At 43.8% G+C, this 18978-nt stretch overlaps 1 protein-coding gene across 1 annotated transcript in view; it reads right to left on the bottom strand.

The window, feature by feature from the left end:
- LOC136572389 (kyphoscoliosis peptidase-like) overlaps positions 1 to 18493 on the bottom strand; it is a 33122-nt gene extending 14629 nt beyond the window's left edge. Inside the window, exons 1-5 of the mRNA XM_066572918.1 lie at positions 18412 to 18493; positions 6388 to 7018; positions 4723 to 4834; positions 4260 to 4377; positions 3856 to 4047 (exon numbers count right to left, since the gene is read on the bottom strand). Coding sequence (XP_066429015.1) covers positions 3856 to 4047; positions 4260 to 4377; positions 4723 to 4834; positions 6388 to 6993 — 1028 coding nt within the window. The 5' untranslated portion in view covers positions 6994 to 7018; positions 18412 to 18493. The remainder of the gene's footprint in view (positions 1 to 3855; positions 4048 to 4259; positions 4378 to 4722; positions 4835 to 6387; positions 7019 to 18411) is intronic.
- Between the last annotated feature and the right edge of the window lie 485 nt (positions 18494 to 18978).

The following is an 18978-nucleotide window of genomic DNA, read 5'->3' as shown; positions in this document are numbered from 1 at the left end:
TGACAAAATACCAGTGCTGTACAGTAATATTCTCATCTATACAACCATCATACAGTGACTAAATACCAGGGACGTAAAGTGATATCCTCATCTATACAACCGCCACACAGTGACTAAATACCAGTGACGTAAAGTGATATCCTCATCTATACAACCGCCACACAGTGACTAAATACCAGTGACGTAAAGGGATATCCTCATCTATACAACCGCCACACAGTGACTAAATACCAGTGACGTAAAGTGATATCCTCATCTATACAACCGCCACACAGTGACTATATACCAGTGACGTAAAGTGATATCCTCATCTATACAACCGCCACACAGTGACTAAATACCAGTGACGTAAAGTGATATCCTCATCTATACAACCGCCACACAGTGACTATATACCAGTGACGTAAAGTGATATCCTCATCTATACAACCGCCACACAGTGACTAAATACCAGTGACCTAAAGGGATATCCTCATCTATACAACCACCACACAGTGACTAAATACCAGTGACGTAAAGTGATATCCTCATCTATACAACCGCCACACAGTGACTATATACCAGTGACGTAAAGTGATATCCTCATCTATACAACCGCCACACAGTGACTAAATACCAGTGACCTAAAGGGATATCCTCATCTATACAACCACCACACAGTGACTAAATACCAGTGACGTAAAGTGATATCCTCATCTATACAATCGCCATACAGTGACTAAATACCAGTGACGTAAAGTGATGTCCTCATCTATACAACCGCCACACAGTGACTAAATACCAGTGACGTAAAGTGATATCCTCATCTATACAACCGCCACACAGTGACTAAATACCAGTGACGTAAAGGGATATCCTCATCTATACAACCGCCACACAGTGACTAAATACCAGTGACGTAAAGTGATATCCTCATCTATACAACCGCCACACAGTGACTAAATACCAGTGACGTAAAGGGATATCCTCATCTATACAACCGCCACACAGTGACTAAATACCAGTGACGTAAAGGGATATCCTCATCCATACAACCGCCACACAGTGACTAAATACCAGTGACGTAAAGTGATATCCTGATCTATACAACCGCCACACAGTGACTAAATACTAATGCTGAACAGTGATGTCCTCTTCTATACAACCGCCACACAGTGAGTAAATACCTGTGTCCTACAGTGGTTTCCTCATCTATACAATCGCCATACAGTGACTAAATACCAGTGACGTAAAGTGATGTCCTCATCTATACAACCGCCACACAGTGACTAAATACCAGTGACGTAAAGTGATATCCTCATCTATACAACCGCCACGCAGTGACTAAATACTAATGCTGAACAGTAATGTCCTCTTCTATACAACCGCCACACAGTGACAAAATACCAGTGCTGTACAGTAATATTCTCATCTATACAACCATCATACAGTGACTAAATACCAGGGACGTAAAGTGATATCCTCATCTATACAACCGCCACACAGTGACTAAATACCAGTGACGTAAAGTGATATCCTCATCTATACAACCGCCACACAGTGACTAAATACCAGTGACGTAAAGGGATATCCTCATCTATACAACCGCCACACAGTGACTAAATACCAGTGACGTAAAGTGATATCCTCATCTATACAACCGCCACACAGTGACTATATACCAGTGACGTAAAGTGATATCCTCATCTATACAACCGCCACACAGTGACTAAATACCAGTGACCTAAAGGGATATCCTCATCTATACAACCACCACACAGTGACTAAATACCAGTGACGTAAAGTGATATCCTCATCTATACAACCGCCACACAGTGACTAAATACCAGTGACGTAAAGGGATATCCTCATCTATACAACCGCCACACAGTGACTAAATACCAGTGACGTAAAGTGATATCCTCATCTATACAACCGCCACACAGTGACTATATACCAGTGACGTAAAGTGATATCCTCATCTATACAACCGCCACACAGTGACTAAATACCAGTGACCTAAAGGGATATCCTCATCTATACAACCACCACACAGTGACTAAATACCAGTGACATAAAGTGATATCCTGATCTATACAACCGCCACACAGTGACTAAATACTAATGCTGAACAGTGATGTCCTCTTCTATACAACCCCCACACAGTGACTAAATACCAGTGACGTAAAGTGATATCCTCATCTATACAATCGCCATACAGTGACTAAATACCAGTGACGTAAAGTGATGTCCTCATCTATACAACCGCCACACAGTGACTAAATACCAGTGACGTAAAGTGATATCCTCATCTATACAACCGCCACACAGTGACTAAATACCAATGCTGAAAAGTGGTATCCTCATCTATACAACCATCACATAGTGACAAAATACCAGTGCTGTACAGTAATATTCTCATCTATACAACCATCATACAGTGACTAAATACCAGTGACGTAAAGGGATATCCTCATCTATACAACCGCCACACAGTGACTAAATACCAGTGACGTAAAGGGATATCCTCATCTATACAACCACCACACAGTGACTAAATACCAGTGACATAAAGTGATATCCTGATCTATACAACCGCCACACAGTGACTAAATACTAATGCTGAACAGTGATGTCCTCTTCTATACAACCCCCACACAGTGACTAAATACCAGTGACGTAAAGTGATATCCTCATCTATACAATCGCCATACAGTGACTAAATACCAGTGACGTAAAGTGATGTCCTCATCTATACAACCGCCACACAGTGACTAAATACCAGTGACGTAAAGTGATATCCTCATCTATACAACCGCCACACAGTGACTAAATACCAGTGACGTAAAGGGATATCCTCATCTATACAACCGCCACACAGTGACTAAATACCAGTGACGTAAAGTGATATCCTCATCTATACAACCGCCACACAGTGACTAAATACCAGTGACGTAAAGGGATATCCTCATCTATACAACCGCCACACAGTGACTAAATACCAGTGACGTAAAGGGATATCCTCATCCATACAACCGCCACACAGTGACTAAATACCAGTGACGTAAAGTGATATCCTGATCTATACAACCGCCACACAGTGACTAAATACTAATGCTGAACAGTGATGTCCTCTTCTATACAACCGCCACACAGTGAGTAAATACCTGTGTCCTACAGTGGTTTCCTCATCTATACAATCGCCATACAGTGACTAAATACCAGTGACGTAAAGTGATGTCCTCATCTATACAACCGCCACACAGTGACTAAATACCAGTGACGTAAAGTGATATCCTCATCTATACAACCGCCACGCAGTGACTAAATACTAATGCTGAACAGTAATGTCCTCTTCTATACAACCGCCACACAGTGACAAAATACCAGTGCTGTACAGTAATATTCTCATCTATACAACCATCATACAGTGACTAAATACCAGGGACGTAAAGTGATATCCTCATCTATACAACCGCCACACAGTGACTAAATACCAGTGACGTAAAGGGATATCCTCATCTATACAACCGCCACACAGTGACTAAATACCAGTGACGTAAAGTGATGTCCTCATCTATACAACCGCCCCACAGTGACTAAATACCAGTGACGTAAAGTGATATCCTCATCTATACAACCGCCACACAGGGACTAAATACCAATGCTGTACAGTGATGTCCTCATCTATACAAGGTCACAATAATCAGCAGTCCCTCATCAGACCTCTGTGCTGGATGCCCCCAGACAATGGATGTGCTGCCTATATCATTGCTGGTACTAGTGGTGCCCTCCGGGCACTATGATTAGAATTTCCTCAATATTATGGTATGGCACCTCCAGTATTGTGCCCGGGGGTCATTACTTTAATCTCACCTTGGTATAAATATTCTGTTTTGGAGGTCCACAGTGCCAGCCCCCCAGCAGGCATCCAGCAGGTACCAATCTCCTGCCAGCTCCACCGCGTTCCACATGTGATTAGACTTCGTCCGGTGGAAGCTGCCGCTGTCACAGGAGTCGGCGCCGCGGCTGAACCCCGGGATCTCTCTGCAGCGTATTCCTGCTTCCCTGTGGGAAAGAAAAGTACCCTCCATAACTGTATTCAGCCCCCGCGGGTCTCCAGGCCCCGGCGCCATCTCTACGGTTTTCTATAGAGTTGTGATATCTTACAAAACAAAAGTTCAGCTCTGCTACATCTGTGTGTTACTGATATAAGCTAATATACTGCATTGAGGCGATATAAGAGGTCTGCTGCATTGTGAGGACTATGGTGACCCTACCTGCACATGTGCGCACACAGCGCGGCGTACCCGGCGCACACGCCTCGCCTCCTCTGCAGGACATCCTCTGTTCTGTACAATTTCTCAGAATTTCCAAGAAATCCTTCAACGTCGTAACCTTGGGAGGAGAAGATGACTGAGGATGATACAAGGCGCGCTTGTAGGTTAATACACCGCAGACAGGTTAGATTGGGACGCCCGGGTGCTGCGCTCGTCCGCTGGGACGCAATTGTGTAAATATGAGCAGTCAAGCACAAATTGGGGCCAAAATTGTGACTTTTGGGTTTTTTACGCCCTGGTACCTTCTCCAAAAGTGGGAGGGGCTAAGCATTAGCATTAGAATCCTCTAAGGCCTGCATATCTTGTATCCTATAAATGGCCCAAAACAAGAAATGTAGCTGAATATCATCAGTACATCCTTGTTATAGGACTGAGCAAGATACACGATATGATGGAAACTTACTGATGTTGTGGCAAAGCCAAATCCATATCGCCCGCACTTTGTCAATGTCCTTAGTGGACCTCGCTGTGATTTTATGTACGATTTCTTGCACAGATGTAATTCCAGGTTCCATCTATGAAAAAGTACAAAGAAAAGCAAATTATACTTTATAAAGTTCCCTGTTGTCCATTTACTAGAGAGCAGCAGTGACATCACTGAGGATGCAGCCTATCCATTCACTAGACAGCAGTGGTGACATCACTGAGGATGCAGCCTATCCATTCACTAGACAGCAGTGGTGACATCACTGAGGATGCAGCCTATCCATTCACTAGACAGCAGTGGTGACATCACTGAGGATGCAGCCTATCCATTCACTAGACAGCAGTGGTGACATCACTGAGGATGCAGCCTATCCATTCACTAGACAGCAGTGGTGATATTACTGAGGATGCAGCCTATCCATTCACTAGACAGCAGTGGTGACATCACTGAGGATGCAGCCTATCCATTCACTAGACAGCAGTGGTGACATCACTGAGGATGCAGCCTATCCATTCATTAGACAGCAGTGGTAACATCACTGAGGATGCAGCCTATCCATTCATTAGACAGCAGTGGTGACATCACTGAGGATGCAGCCTATCCATTCGCTAGACAGCAGTGGTAACATCACTGAGGATGCAGCCTATCTATTCACTAGACAGCAGTGGTGACATCACTGAGGATGCAGCCTATCCATTCACTAGACAGCAGTGGTCACATTACTGAGGATGCAGCCTATCCATTCACTATACAGCAGTGGAAACATCACTGAGGATGCAGCCTATCCATTCACTGGACAGCAGTGGTGACATCACTGAGGATGCAGCCTATCCATTCACTAGACAGCAGTGGAGACATCACTGAGGATGCAGCCTATCAACTCATTATAGAGCATCGGTGATGTCACTGAGATTGCTGCCTATCCATTCACTAGGCAGCAATGACATCCCTGATTATGCAGCCTATCTATGCACTACAGAGCATCCAATGGTGACATCACTGACGATACATACTATATTTGCTATAAATTATTGACGATATCACTGAGGTTTCAGCTGTCTATTCACTAGACAGGAGTGACATCACTGAGCGTGAAGACTAACCAATCACTGGAGAGAAGCGTTAACAACACTGAGGATGCAGCCTATCTATTGTCAAAGGCCAACAGTGGGATAATAGGGAATGCAGCCTATAACTATAACTGAGGATGCAGCTTATCCATCCACTATATGCCAGTGTCATCACTGAAGATGCAGCCTATCCATCCACTATAGAGCATCAGTGACATAACTAATATTACAGCCTATCCATTCACTAAAACAGTGACATCACTGAGGATGCAGCCTACCTATTCACTAAAACAGTGACAGCCTATCTATTCACTACACAGCAGTGACATCACTGAGGATGCAGCCTATCCATTCACTAGAGAGCAGTGGTCACATTACTGAGGATGCAGCCTATCCATTCACTAGAGAGCAGCACTGGTGACATCACTGAGGATGCAGCCTAGCCATTCACTAGAGAGCAGCACTGGTGACATCACTGAGGATGCAGCCTAGCCATTCACTACACAGCAGTGACATCACTGAGGATGCAGCCTACCCATCCACTATTTGCCAATGACATCCCTGATAATACCTGACTGCTCACAGACCGAACATGATCATCAATGTGGGTAAAATCTGCTGCTGATAGCAGTTCTCGTCTTCTCATCCTCTTAAAGGGACTTGTATCTTGAGGAGTGTCACAGAGCTGGCAGGTCCCGGCCTTGTCTGCAGGCTCCCTAGAGGTAACACTTCTGTGATCTCCACTTGTCTTGGCAGGAAAGTTCTTGCGCATGGTTCTTCCTTGAACCTCGACCTTTGTTGACCAGAACGTGAAGACTTCCTTCCTACTTCCTGCACTTCTCTTCAGTTTGTCTTGCTGACTGGTGATCTGGAAGGTTCCGGACCTCTGGTCGGCGACCAGTAGCTTGGATGTCCTGCTGGAGGTTTGTATGTTGCTGTGGTTTCTCTTATGTAACTCGTATATGTTGCCATTCTGGAAGTCTAGACTCTTAGCCTTGCTGGACCAGTTGATGTTCCTTGTGCCTTGGACCACATCTTCAGGACGGCGCTGAGCTTCTCCCTTCACACATTTTTTATAATTGTTGTTATTAGTAACATTTTTTAATAAAGGGAATTTCATGGGAAGAGTTTTTTCATGTTGGACATTTTCTGTCCCAATGCTGTTACCACGACCCATTTTTACGGTAAGACCAATGAGGAACCTGGTGGGGAAAAGCAAATGGTCAAGACGATATCTGAGAGCCTGGCCCCTGCTCAGTAACAATAAACCACGATGCTGCTGATGGGGGAAATACTTATTTTTATGGTTTTCTGATGACAGGAAGCAAGAGTAAGGGCATGTTCACATCAGCTCTTTTGGTTTCTGTTAAAGGGGTTGTTCGACTTAAGGAAACCCCTGTCACCGGGTACCCCATGCATTAAATAACATGGTGATTGCCCCTCATCGTTGTTAGAAGGCTTGTTAAAAGGTCCAACATTGAGTTGCAGGAATGCTGCCTTCCCATAGGTGGAGCTGTCAAGCTAATGTTCTATCTGCCCTTTGCATATATTTCCCATAGGAGCATGCATGGCCGTATAAGTCTCCATGAAAAATAATTCCATGACAAACAGAACACACCTGACCCTCATTAGGCTAATAACCTGTTAAATCAGGGCGGGGGTGTCTTGCACGTGTGTGTGAACAGTTCCTGCATGCACAAAAAGTGTAGTACTATGTGCAGACATGCGTGCAAGTCAACCTAATCGACCTTGTTCATTGTGAAAGAATGTTGCACTGAAGCGTGCGCAGTTGCTCATACAATAGTCTGAAGAAGCCCTTACGCACCGCTATAGGCCACCGAAGTGTGTGGGCAGCGAAATAGACAGTGAATACGCAGGAAACCACAGATATTCACTGGGTATTGGCGCAGCAAATCAATGATAACTGCTGTGTACTTTTTTGCATGCGCAAACACGCAGTGTATATACACACACAAAATCCTGCCAGAGCGGCGAAATATGTGGGCAAATGTGATTTTCAGTTACGTAAAAACGCAGGATATTTACGTAGTGGCCCGAAGTACATATATCTGGCCCCTCCATAATTATCATACATGTCATGTCCTTCATGTGGATGCTCTTTGCAAATTGTCTTGTCTCTAGTTATGTGTATTGCACAGCTGCAGCATGCAAGAGGTTAATGTGTATGAATGTCTGGGATATGTCTGGAAATTGTAACCAATTGTCATGTCCCGTGGGTATGGAATATATATATATATAGGAGTGCAGTGTGTGCAAGGAGAGGTTCTATTGTCTTCAACCGTAGAGTGAGGAGGGAGAGTGCCAGCCACATGGGGGTACTTTCAACCCTCATGTGGTGAAGGATGGCAGCCGAGGAGAGGTACCCTGATGTTTCAACTCCAGGACCCCTACCTTAAGTGAGAGTGAGAGAAGGAGCCGCTGTGCAGTGTTCAAGTATCCACCTGCAAGTGAGTGTCAGTGGAGTGTTGTGTCCTCCTCCACTGTGTATGTCCAGGACTGGAGACTTACAGATAACAGAGAATGTAGGCCCGGTGTCTTCCTGTGTCTCGGAGTGTGTGTGTCCAGGAGCGGAGTCATACAGATAACAAAGACTATAGGCCCGGTGTCATCCTGTGTCCCAGTGTGTGTGTGTCCAGGAGCGGAGTCATACAGATAACTAGGACTATAGGCCCGGTGTCCTCCTGTGTCCCAGAGTGTGTGTCCAGGAGCGGAGTCATACAGATAACTAGGACTATAGGCCCGGTGTCTTCCTGTAACCCGGAGTGTGTGTGTCCAGGAGTGCAGTCATACAGATAACTAGGACTGTAGTCCCGGTGTCATCCTGTGTCAAGGAGTGTTTGTGTCCAGGAGCAGAGTCATTCAGATAACTAAGCCTGTAGGCCCGGTGTCCTCCTGTGTCTCGGAGTGTGCGTGTCCAGGAGCGGAGTCATACAGATAACTAGGACTGTAGGCCCGGTGTCATCCTGTGTCCCAGAGTGTGTGTGTCCAGGAGCAGAGTCATACAGATAACTAGGACTGTAGGCCTGGTCTCATCCTGTGTCTCGGAGTGTGTGTGTCCAGGAGCAGAGTCATACAGATAACTAGGATTGTAGGCCCGGTGTCCTCCTGTGCTGGAGTGTGCGTGTCCAGAAGCGGAGTCATACAGATAACTAAGACTGTAGGCATGGAGTCATCCTGTGTCCCGGAGTGTGTGTGTCCAGGAGTCCAGTCATACAGATAACTAGGACTGTAGGCACAATGTCATCCTGTGTTCTCCTCCCTGACCTTGTTGAACTGTTCTTCCTGCACTGCTGTGTAAAGTTGTAAGGTGGAGAAGTAAAGTTCCAGTCACTGTCCATTCCCAGTGATTGAGGTTCCTAATTCAATTGTGTGTGGACTCTTTTATTTGCCCTTTGGACATCCAACGGAGTAAAGGAATAGTGGCATCACCCGTGACAACTTCTCAAGTCCACCATACCACTTATTCAGGTAACTGCTGTCACTGCATTGCCTGGAGGAGGCCTAGCGGTGCCTTGGCAGAGGTTGCGTGCATCCCTCGGGAGGAGTTGGTAAAGCCACCATCTCTACCCCCACCATTTCCTTAGCGTGTGCCTCGTGACTGATACCCACATACTTCCATGTGAAGGAGCCCTAAGGGTATAATACATTGTCTGTTGATTCTCCCCGTGTCCCCAGTGTTTTCCTGTGGACTGTGTTGTGTATTTCCTGCGGAGATTACCCTTGTACATTGAAGGAGTGAATCTGCAGTATTTCCGCAGCAGAACGCGCACGCCGCGGGTTTGGAAATCTGCAACATTTTCATTTTTCCACAATTAAAAATTTGTGGATTTATTTATGAATAACATTTTTCACAACCCGCCCACAAGTATAAGGACGGCAGCAGACGAGCGGATTGCAAAATATGCTCACTCCTGTCCAACTTTTGGTGCAGTGAACGAGGGTACTTTGCATGACTTCCTGCGCCAAATACTGCGTAGACATCGCTAATTCACGTGAGAAGAATCACCCGCCTGCCAATTTAAATGGCTATTAGGCCAAGGGAGGTGCCTCTGTGCGCAGGTTTGTGCAGCGTATTGCGCATACACGCATGTTTTTACTTGCGCATTTGTGCCACCCCCCCCCCCCCCCAAAGACCTCTGTGGGGCTTTTTGGTACGCAAATGCATACAAAATAGAGCAGGTCCAATTTTTTTGTGTGTAAGAACCGCACACGCAAAGGAAAAGAATGAGAACGAACCCATTGAAATCATTGGCTTCTATTCTCCACATATAGCTTTTTCCACATGCAAAAACAGACCCAAATACGGTCACGTGAAGAAGCCCTCATGCTGTATTTGGCTGCAGGTTTGAAGTGCAGAATCGGCACCATAAACCCACTACATCTCTACTTCCCCTAAAGGCTCATTTACACTGAAAGATGATCACTCAAAATTCGCTTAAACAGTAGTTTGAGTAACAATTTTGAGCGATCACTTTGCATAAACTCTTAAGTAGTTAATTAGCTACTTAAGAGTTCATTAGCGAGTAAATGAAGGCTCCTGCTGTATGCAGATGACAGCAGGAGCGCTGTTATCTGCAAACAGCTTCTTTGTTCTCGGAGTTATTAGCTGGTATCCCGCTGAGAAATCCAAGCGGGATACCAGCTGAAAGAATACTATCAGCGGTATCTCGCTGAGAACTCAGTGTGCGGCACTGATAAGGCTCATCGCTGAATTTAAGCTTGCTTAAAGTCAGCAACGAACGAATAGTGCACGACTATCGCTTAAAAAATGGCTTTTGAGCGAATTTTGAGTGATAATCGTTGTGTCTAAACGGGCCTTAACAGACAAATGTGTTTTCCTCCCATTATGCGGCCATTATAATCACGGCAGTATAACAGGACGATTGATTTCAGTGGTTTTGTTTTCACTTTCGGGATTGTTGTTGCACATACGGCTGACTGAAGCTCAGCCCTAATAAATCTCCCTGAAGCGCGCTGTGCAATGTCTGCCATTTAAAAACCGCAATCCTGATCGAATGGAAGGAAATGGAAAGCTTTCTGTTTAAAAAAAACAATTGAAATCAATGTGGGACAAAACCAACCTGCTTATTTCCATTTTAATTCTGTTCCTCTGCTCCAAAAATGAAACAGAGAAATGGAGTTGACTGAAGCCTTAATGCAGAAGTGAAATGAGCCTTACAGCCGGCAGAAGCTCCGCTTAGTAATGACAGGAGAGGGAAAGGAATCTGTTGCAGGACCGAAGGAACACACTGAAAACACAGCTACAGGGGTGCAAGAAGCATCCACTGGATTAGAGGAGGGAGAGTCAAGAAAGCTGCGAGGAGGACCTAAGTGTAAGACTTACCTATGTCCCAGCCCTTCCTATCCCTGCGCCCGGGGCACATGCCCCGCCTGACCCTCCTAGATACACCCTACATCAGTGACTTGGCCTTCTTCATTGATATGAAGTTATTTTGTGACTTATTTTTAATGTCAGTATAGAGATCCATAAGACAAGGGTGATACTTCATAGGGGGGGGGGGGGCATGCAGATTTATGTTCAATCACTTTTTTGTTGCTTTTTTTTACAAAAGTACAATACAAAATATTACAACGGCCTGTACATTTATATATATAGATATACTGTATGGGGAACTTAGGGGGGGTTTGAAGTAACTGGAAAAACTCCCTTTTAGATTGAGCTGAATGTAAAAAAGTGTTGCTACTAGGGCTACTTCACAATGGCGATTGCAATATTACATCGGGAAATCGCCACAATATCGCAACTTTTTTCCCATGATTCTTGCGCATCAAAAGGAGGCTCCATAGGGAAACATGGGAGATAAAAAAAGCAGAAAGATCGGGCATGCTGCGATTTTTTTTCACTCCATATCGCAGGAGTAAAAACATCGCAAATGGGAATGAAATGTTGAACATCATTGGTTTCATAATTCTGCGTTTTCTCTCTCCTGCATCACTCAAAAGTCGTGCGATTTTTCTCGTAATTGTGAAGGCAGCTCATGCATACTGATTTATTAGTGATTGCAATGGGACCAATATAAATCCCTGTGCAGTGAGCGCCTCACAGTGGTGGCTGCAGGAAGACAGAATTATATCATTGTGCTCTATGTGAAATGGAAAAATAAGTAAAAAGGAAGCTCCCCCCCTCAGTCCGTCTGACACCGCTGCACTCCACAGGCGGGATTCTCCGTTTGGCAGTCTCGCCGTGCAGTCCTTCTTGGCACTCCAAAGAGTATATAGCAAGAAAATAGCTGCAGCTCTGTGAGCAAAACGTCAAGCCTTCATTAACGAGTGTTTCACGTAGAGTCAAGTGGACACTCCATGTAAAAAACACTTGTTAATAAAGGCTGGAGGTTTTCTTACGGAGCTGCCAGCTATTTTTTGCTGTATACCCATTGTGCTTTATGGTTGTGTATGGGGAGGCAGGAAAATGGAGGTCTGCTACATGGATTTGGGAGCAGTGACACTTCCACATCCAAGACCACCACCATTAACCCTTCACCATTCTATGCCATAATCATAAACCTGCTTACCTCCTCTCTGAGGTGCTGCACAAGAGATGAGAGGCTGTGCTAGATGTCACACATGGGAGTACCTCTTGTAGGGTGCGTTCACACATTACTGATTTGCTGCAGATTTTGGTACAGGTCTGCAGCAGATTTCAGCCCTTCAATTGAAATCTGCACCAGAACCTGTGACAAAATCTGCAGCAAATCAGCGATATGTGATCACAGCCTTAGGGCTCCTTCACACGGGCGCTGCACTTTTCGGCCGCCCTTGTCGCGGGCAGCTGCATCTCCCGTTTTAATATCCATTCAGACATCGGGGCTGCAGCATGTATACGCTGCAGCCGGGATTACCGTCAGGCGGGAGGAGAGAGTTTAACTCTGCTAAACTCCCTCACCCTTATCGCCCCATGCTGGCTGCCAGCAGAGGGACACAGCGGGAGCTTAGCAGAGCTAGTGTGCTAATCTCCCACCCCCTCCCTTTGCGGCAAGAGGCGGAGAGGGGGAGAGATTTTAGCAAAACTTCCACCCACCTCCCTTTTCCGACAGCTCTCATAGGCTCCCATAGGAGTCTATGGGACTGGTCGGCTTATTGCTGTAAAGATAAGTCCAGAGCTATCTTTTCCGTCCGGCCCATTTTACGCACCAGAAAATCGCTCATCTGAACAAATGCATTGGAATCCACTGCATCAGTGAGCCCCCATAACAACGGCACGCTTACAACAGGATCACAACAAGGAGGTGCATCATAAACAAGTCCCTGGACAGTCTGTGGAATACTTCCAAAACTGACCAGCTACCCCACAGCATTAATATGGATCAGTACAACAACCAGTTAAATGTGACAGGTGAATTAAATAAAGATAGGAGATAGAAAAAAAAAAAAAAGAAAAAAAAAGTGACAGGTGAATGATGTCAGATTAGGTGGAGCTACAAGGCACTCTATTTTAATAGGCTATATGACGACACACCCCTGAATCAAGGGAGGAGTTATCCACTACTTAAACCCTGTTGAGACACACTATGGGTCATTAGCCGCCAGCCTACCACAGAGGCTGGTGCTGCTACCTTCTCTCGTTCTTATTGCTTTCTAGGGGGGAATCTCTGGGGGATATTTAACCCTTTGAATGCTAGCATTGTCTACCTCTCCTTTACCTTTACAACTTCCGCTACAATCTAATTTTTGTCGAGCAGTTTAAGGACGTTGTTTACTGACTTTTTGACGTCCAGATATGGAATTTGGTTCCTGCTACTCTAACTGTAGCAGAAACGCGTCGAACCGCGTAATTTTTCTTAAGAAGTGACGTCCTAAGACTATTCCATATAATTGATGGATTATCTTTCCTCTCCTTATTTTGGATTGGAAGTAATCAATTTTGGAATTTTTTCTAAGTTATCAATGGTCTATTCTCCATCAGATATAGCCACATGGGAAGTTATCTATATATAGTGGACTAGATCTGGGAGGAGTGGATCTTCTCTTTTCTGCTGAGATTACCCTGAAGTCTCTATTGGAGTGCAATTTAGAGGGATTTATGTATACCTCTGTGCACTAAACTAGGCTGGGGTAACGTGTGAAGTTCCAAAAATTCTGAACCCAATCACCGAGTTAACCCCTCGTTTAGAGGGCTACGGAGACTTCTCGAGGTTGTTGGTGTTCTGAGAAACTTCTGAACGTACTAGCTAGTTTGACCCTTTGAGTAAAAGGTTATAGCTACACTACATAATTCTGTAGCAAATCACTGATTGTTTTGAACCTTCTATGGTCTACTCCTTTTAAAGCTGTATAGCTTTAAATTCTCTATCCCGAAATACGGCCATTCCGTCATCTCTGGGAATTTTGTTTAAGGAGTACTCTCTTTTAGCTATATGTGTGTCCTATTTGAGACTTGTTCATCAAGTTCTTTTTTATAAAGATTTAATAAAAGTTATATTTTAGTTCTGAACCCTACAGTGACAAAGGTAGTTACAGGTACCATTCACGGCAGCAGTTACAGGAAAGAGCTCAGAAGTTGGGAGGTAAAATACACAGGAACAATACGGCCCTATAGTCCACGTTATCTATATGTCACCGGTCCTGGATATTAAGTATACTCCGGAGGAGGTAAAAGACAGGATCCTCTCCACATACTCTCTGGCAAGAAATCACTTAGAAAAAGGCTTAGCCTAGATGCACCCCGCACATCATCCTCATGGGTACCACAATCACGTACCTCTGTGTGGTGATCCTAATGGCGGACGGCCACACAGGAAAAATTAATGCCTGTAGTGTGAATGGGTACCTGTTTTAGTGGACGGGAATTTGTTGGGCTCTCTCTCTCTGGACAGGGCTTACTCCTATTACAGCCACTCTCCAGGCGCTACGGGTACTCGTTCCTCTTCCTCCATCTTCACCAACATGGAAGCTAAAGGTGCTTCCATGTGGCTCAGTGTTAGTCCCCACAGCAGGTAAGATGGAACCCTACTCTAAAACAGATTGAAGAAAAGAGACATCTTCCCGCTTTCAGACACTCACTTTTATCACCTCACTTGTACCACATGACACAGTAGAATAGATACATTCAGCAGCAGAGCTGACAGGCAATGATTTTAGGGGAGTTAACCCTTCAGACGCTGCAGCTGTGCAACGTACATACAGAAAATTGACATGACAGTTTTGCACAGTGCATCCACATAAGACAGAACATGTATGACAATTATGGAGGGGACCAGGATGTTGTTCTGGGACACTACAGTTCCCCCCTACTTAAAAATAAGCCGACCCCAGCGCCTCTAAAACAGAGTGTATAAATCCAGAGATGTACCATCCTAAGTGTGTTACTTCACTAACACTGGAAAAGGTTCTGCGCAGTCGTGGAGTTTGCAAGGCAAAACCTGTATAGATAATTCTATCCTCTGGTTACCTATGTATAAGGATTAACCAACCCCCAGTGTACTAGTGACTAAAGGAAGTGTCATTTTTGTGTAAGACTTTGGGTCGATGACAGCGTTTAAGAAAGTGACTTGCAAGTACTTTTGAAAAATCTAAACGGGTGGACAGGGGGCATGAGACTCCTGTTTTTCGGGATCAATGGGGGGTCTCAGTCGTGAGACCCCCACTTATCAGCAAGTTATCCCCTATCCTGTTTTGCTTGTGTTGCTCTATTAAGCTGCCTAAAATAGAAGTCATATGGTCCAACAGTATCTCTCTTATTAGGGCCGGCCACAGAGCACCCCATAACAGTACCAGCTGTACATTGCCCCTTAGTGCCAGGCACACAGTGCACCTATCAGCCACATTTTAGCCAGTAGTGCCAGTTGTGCACCACTGCTTGGCACTCCTCTCTGATATGAGAGCAGCCACCAGAGAGTTCTCACGTATATCTTCCAAGATCTGCACTAATATGTATGGTCATCGCAGGGAGCCCTACATATCTGTCTCCTTTGGCTGCCCTACATGTCTGTGTCCCGATGGTAATGGACACTGTGGCTGCAGTTTTCGCACCCCTGCCCTATGCATACCAGAACTTTATTCTTTGGGGCATAGCAGCAAGTATTCAGGTCTTCTGCAGCACCCCCACAGGTGAGATAAAGTATTACACAATATCCATTGAAATCAATGGGCTGGCAATGCAAAGAAAGGGCTAGAACTAAAATCAATACAAGGTTTCTTCTCCCTATCACTAAACAGCTGGTAGGTTCTTATGACCGGCTTTCTTATAGGAACTGAGGTCTGATCAGTTCCTATGGACGACAAGGCGCGTTTTTACATGACACAGTATTAATATGACCCACTTTGTGCGGTTGGTATTTCGGCGGCTCACATGCCGCAGCGCGTGCTTTAGTTTGCACCTTATTTTTTTCTTAGTAAAGAGACTCAGAGGTCGGGATTTTACAGCGGTCTGGTCTATCATGGCGGCTAATTAAGCCAACCGCTGCCTCGCTACTAGTGTCGCTGCGCCTGTGTTACATTACCCAGAAATGTGAGACTATTGGGTTCAGAGCAGATAAAAATAATGATACGGCTCACAGCCGATAGGAACAAATCTATATGATGAAGGTGCTTGTCCTCCCTTATTAAGAGCTACAGGCGCTAATACAAGGCTGCCAGCTGCGTAACCTGTCTGCATGGAGGAAGCGTTCAGGTCTTTGGCAGGAGGAGCTGCGCAGTCACAGATGTTTATCTAGTTAAGAACTTAATTGCCAAACCAGTGCCAAAAGATCTGCTGGCAATGCAATCACCTCCAACTGGAAAGTAGGTCTCAATTAAAAGGCTTTGTGAGGGCGGCGATGTTAACAGCTTCACCACTGACAGTGGATGCCAAAACTGATCAATACCAGCAAAACTTACATTCTATTTTCCAGCATTGTCAAGATAGGAGGAGGAGGGGTAGGAGGATAGATGATAGATAGATAGATAGATAGATAGATAGATAGATAGATAGATAGATAGATAGATAGATATGAGATGGATAGATAGATAGATAGATAGATAGATAGATAGATAGATAGATAGATAGATAGATAGATAGATATGAGATAGATAGATAGATAGATAGATAGATAGATATGAGAGAGATAGATAGATAGATAGATAGATATGAGATAGATAGATAGATAGATAGATAGATAGGAGATAGATAGGAGATAGATAGATAGATAGATATGAGATAGATAGATATGAGATAGATACATAGGAGATAGATAGATAGATAGATAGATAGATAGATAGGAGATAGATAGATAGGAGATGGATAGATAGATAAGAGATAGATAGGAGATAGATAGATAGATAGATAGATAGATAGGAGATAGATAGATAGATAGGAGATAGATAGATATTAGATAGATATGAGATAGATAGATAGATAGATGATAGATAGATAGATAGATAGATAGATAGATAGATAGATAGATAGGAGATAGATAGATATGAGATAGATATGAGATAGATAGATATGAGATAGATAGATAGATAGATATAGGAGATAGATAGATAGATATGAGATAGATAGATAGATAGATATAGATAGGAGATAGATAGATAGATATGAGATAGATAGATGTGAAATACATATTAGATAGAAAACTGACAGGTAGATAGATATGACAGACAGATATAAAGATATTAGATAGATATGATAGACATAGATAGATGGATAGATAGATATTAGAAAGATAGATAAGTAGATTTAAAATAGATAAATAGATACATATTAGATAGATAAATAGATATTAGATAGAAAATAGCTAGATAGCTAGATAGATAGTGTCAGGGAGAGAGATGTGGGTCCCAATCGATCTCGCCTCTATCACCAATTTGTCACGGATTGACTGATCCGAGCACTTTCGGGATTGCAAGTGTGGAGTTGTTAGAATGCAGGCGGTTTTGTACTCAGCTTTCCCAGGCTTCTGCACGCATGCAAAACGAAAGCTCAAATCCCCCCCTGGTACAGTCTAACTCCTCCAGCACTCTGCAATATCCACACACACTCGCTGACACCACCAGCTTTTGCTTTCCAGGTAAGCTGGAACCAGGACTATGAATTATTAACACAATTTTCGCAGTTATGGTGCATTTTAAAATGGACAAGGTTTGACTAATAAATTGCAGATTTATTTTAAAGAAGACTAGCAGTGCTCAATATTTATATGTATACAAAAATATACAGAAAAGGATGTTATCGTGTAGATAAGGCATACAGGCATACACAAGAAGGAAATATAAGAAAGATACCAGATTTGGGATGTTTCGCCAAAGGTTCTGATTTAGCGGAGTCACTGGAAGCAAACGGAAAAGTCCACATGCTGTAGTGCACCTCTGAAGGTCTGACACTGGGTCGTTCTGACCTCCTAGTTTTTAACGTTTTCCCCCAGAAGTTTTTTTTATTTTCTTTATATGTATTTGATCCATAGCTATTTTTTTTACATTATTTTAATATATACATATTTTTATTATCACTAATAGTTCATTACATTTTTTGTTTATATGTTTGTTCTGTTAATATTTTTATATAACATTTTATACTTATTTGCTCATCTAATAAGATGGTCTGGTGGAGTAGTAGATGATACATTAAAGTACTTACCACCCAAGGTATACAGAGAGCAGCGGTAAGGTCGGGACGGCTCTTCTGGGTGTTCAGTATCGTGCAAGTGAGGAGTCCTTATATACCCCACAAGCCGGGCCTGTTTTTTCCTCTCACACACTTGACATGTTCAGAAAGGTCTATAAATACATCAAAGGCTCGCTATATACTCTCCGTGCCCTGCCAGGGACAACACACAGTTAGTTGTAGTGATAAGACAGTTTGAACGTAAATACCTGCTGATCGTTGGGTTACTTAGTAACGTAACAGACACTTTAGGTGGATTTTAACGGGGAAGGAAAATAAATTGGAAAATAATTAAAATCATTAAGAAAAAGTGACCACATGACCAGAGTTCAAATGAGAGGCAAAGAGGAATGCAGTGTTACATTATGTTCTTATTATGCATAACATTACATTTTCTGACCTTTGGGGCACCCACCAGTCATGGGTGCAGGGACACCGCATTTTTCTAAATGAATGAACTAAACAGCAATTGAACTTGGCTATGGTGAGCATGCTCAACTGCTGTCACATTCATTTGGGGACCTTCAGGACCGCTATTCT

This window comes from Eleutherodactylus coqui, chromosome 7 (assembly GCF_035609145.1).
Source record: "Eleutherodactylus coqui strain aEleCoq1 chromosome 7, aEleCoq1.hap1, whole genome shotgun sequence".
NCBI lineage: Eukaryota > Metazoa > Chordata > Amphibia > Anura > Eleutherodactylidae > Eleutherodactylus > Eleutherodactylus coqui.
Note: the sequence above shows the minus strand (reverse complement) of the source record. Positions and strands in the feature narration are given on the sequence as shown.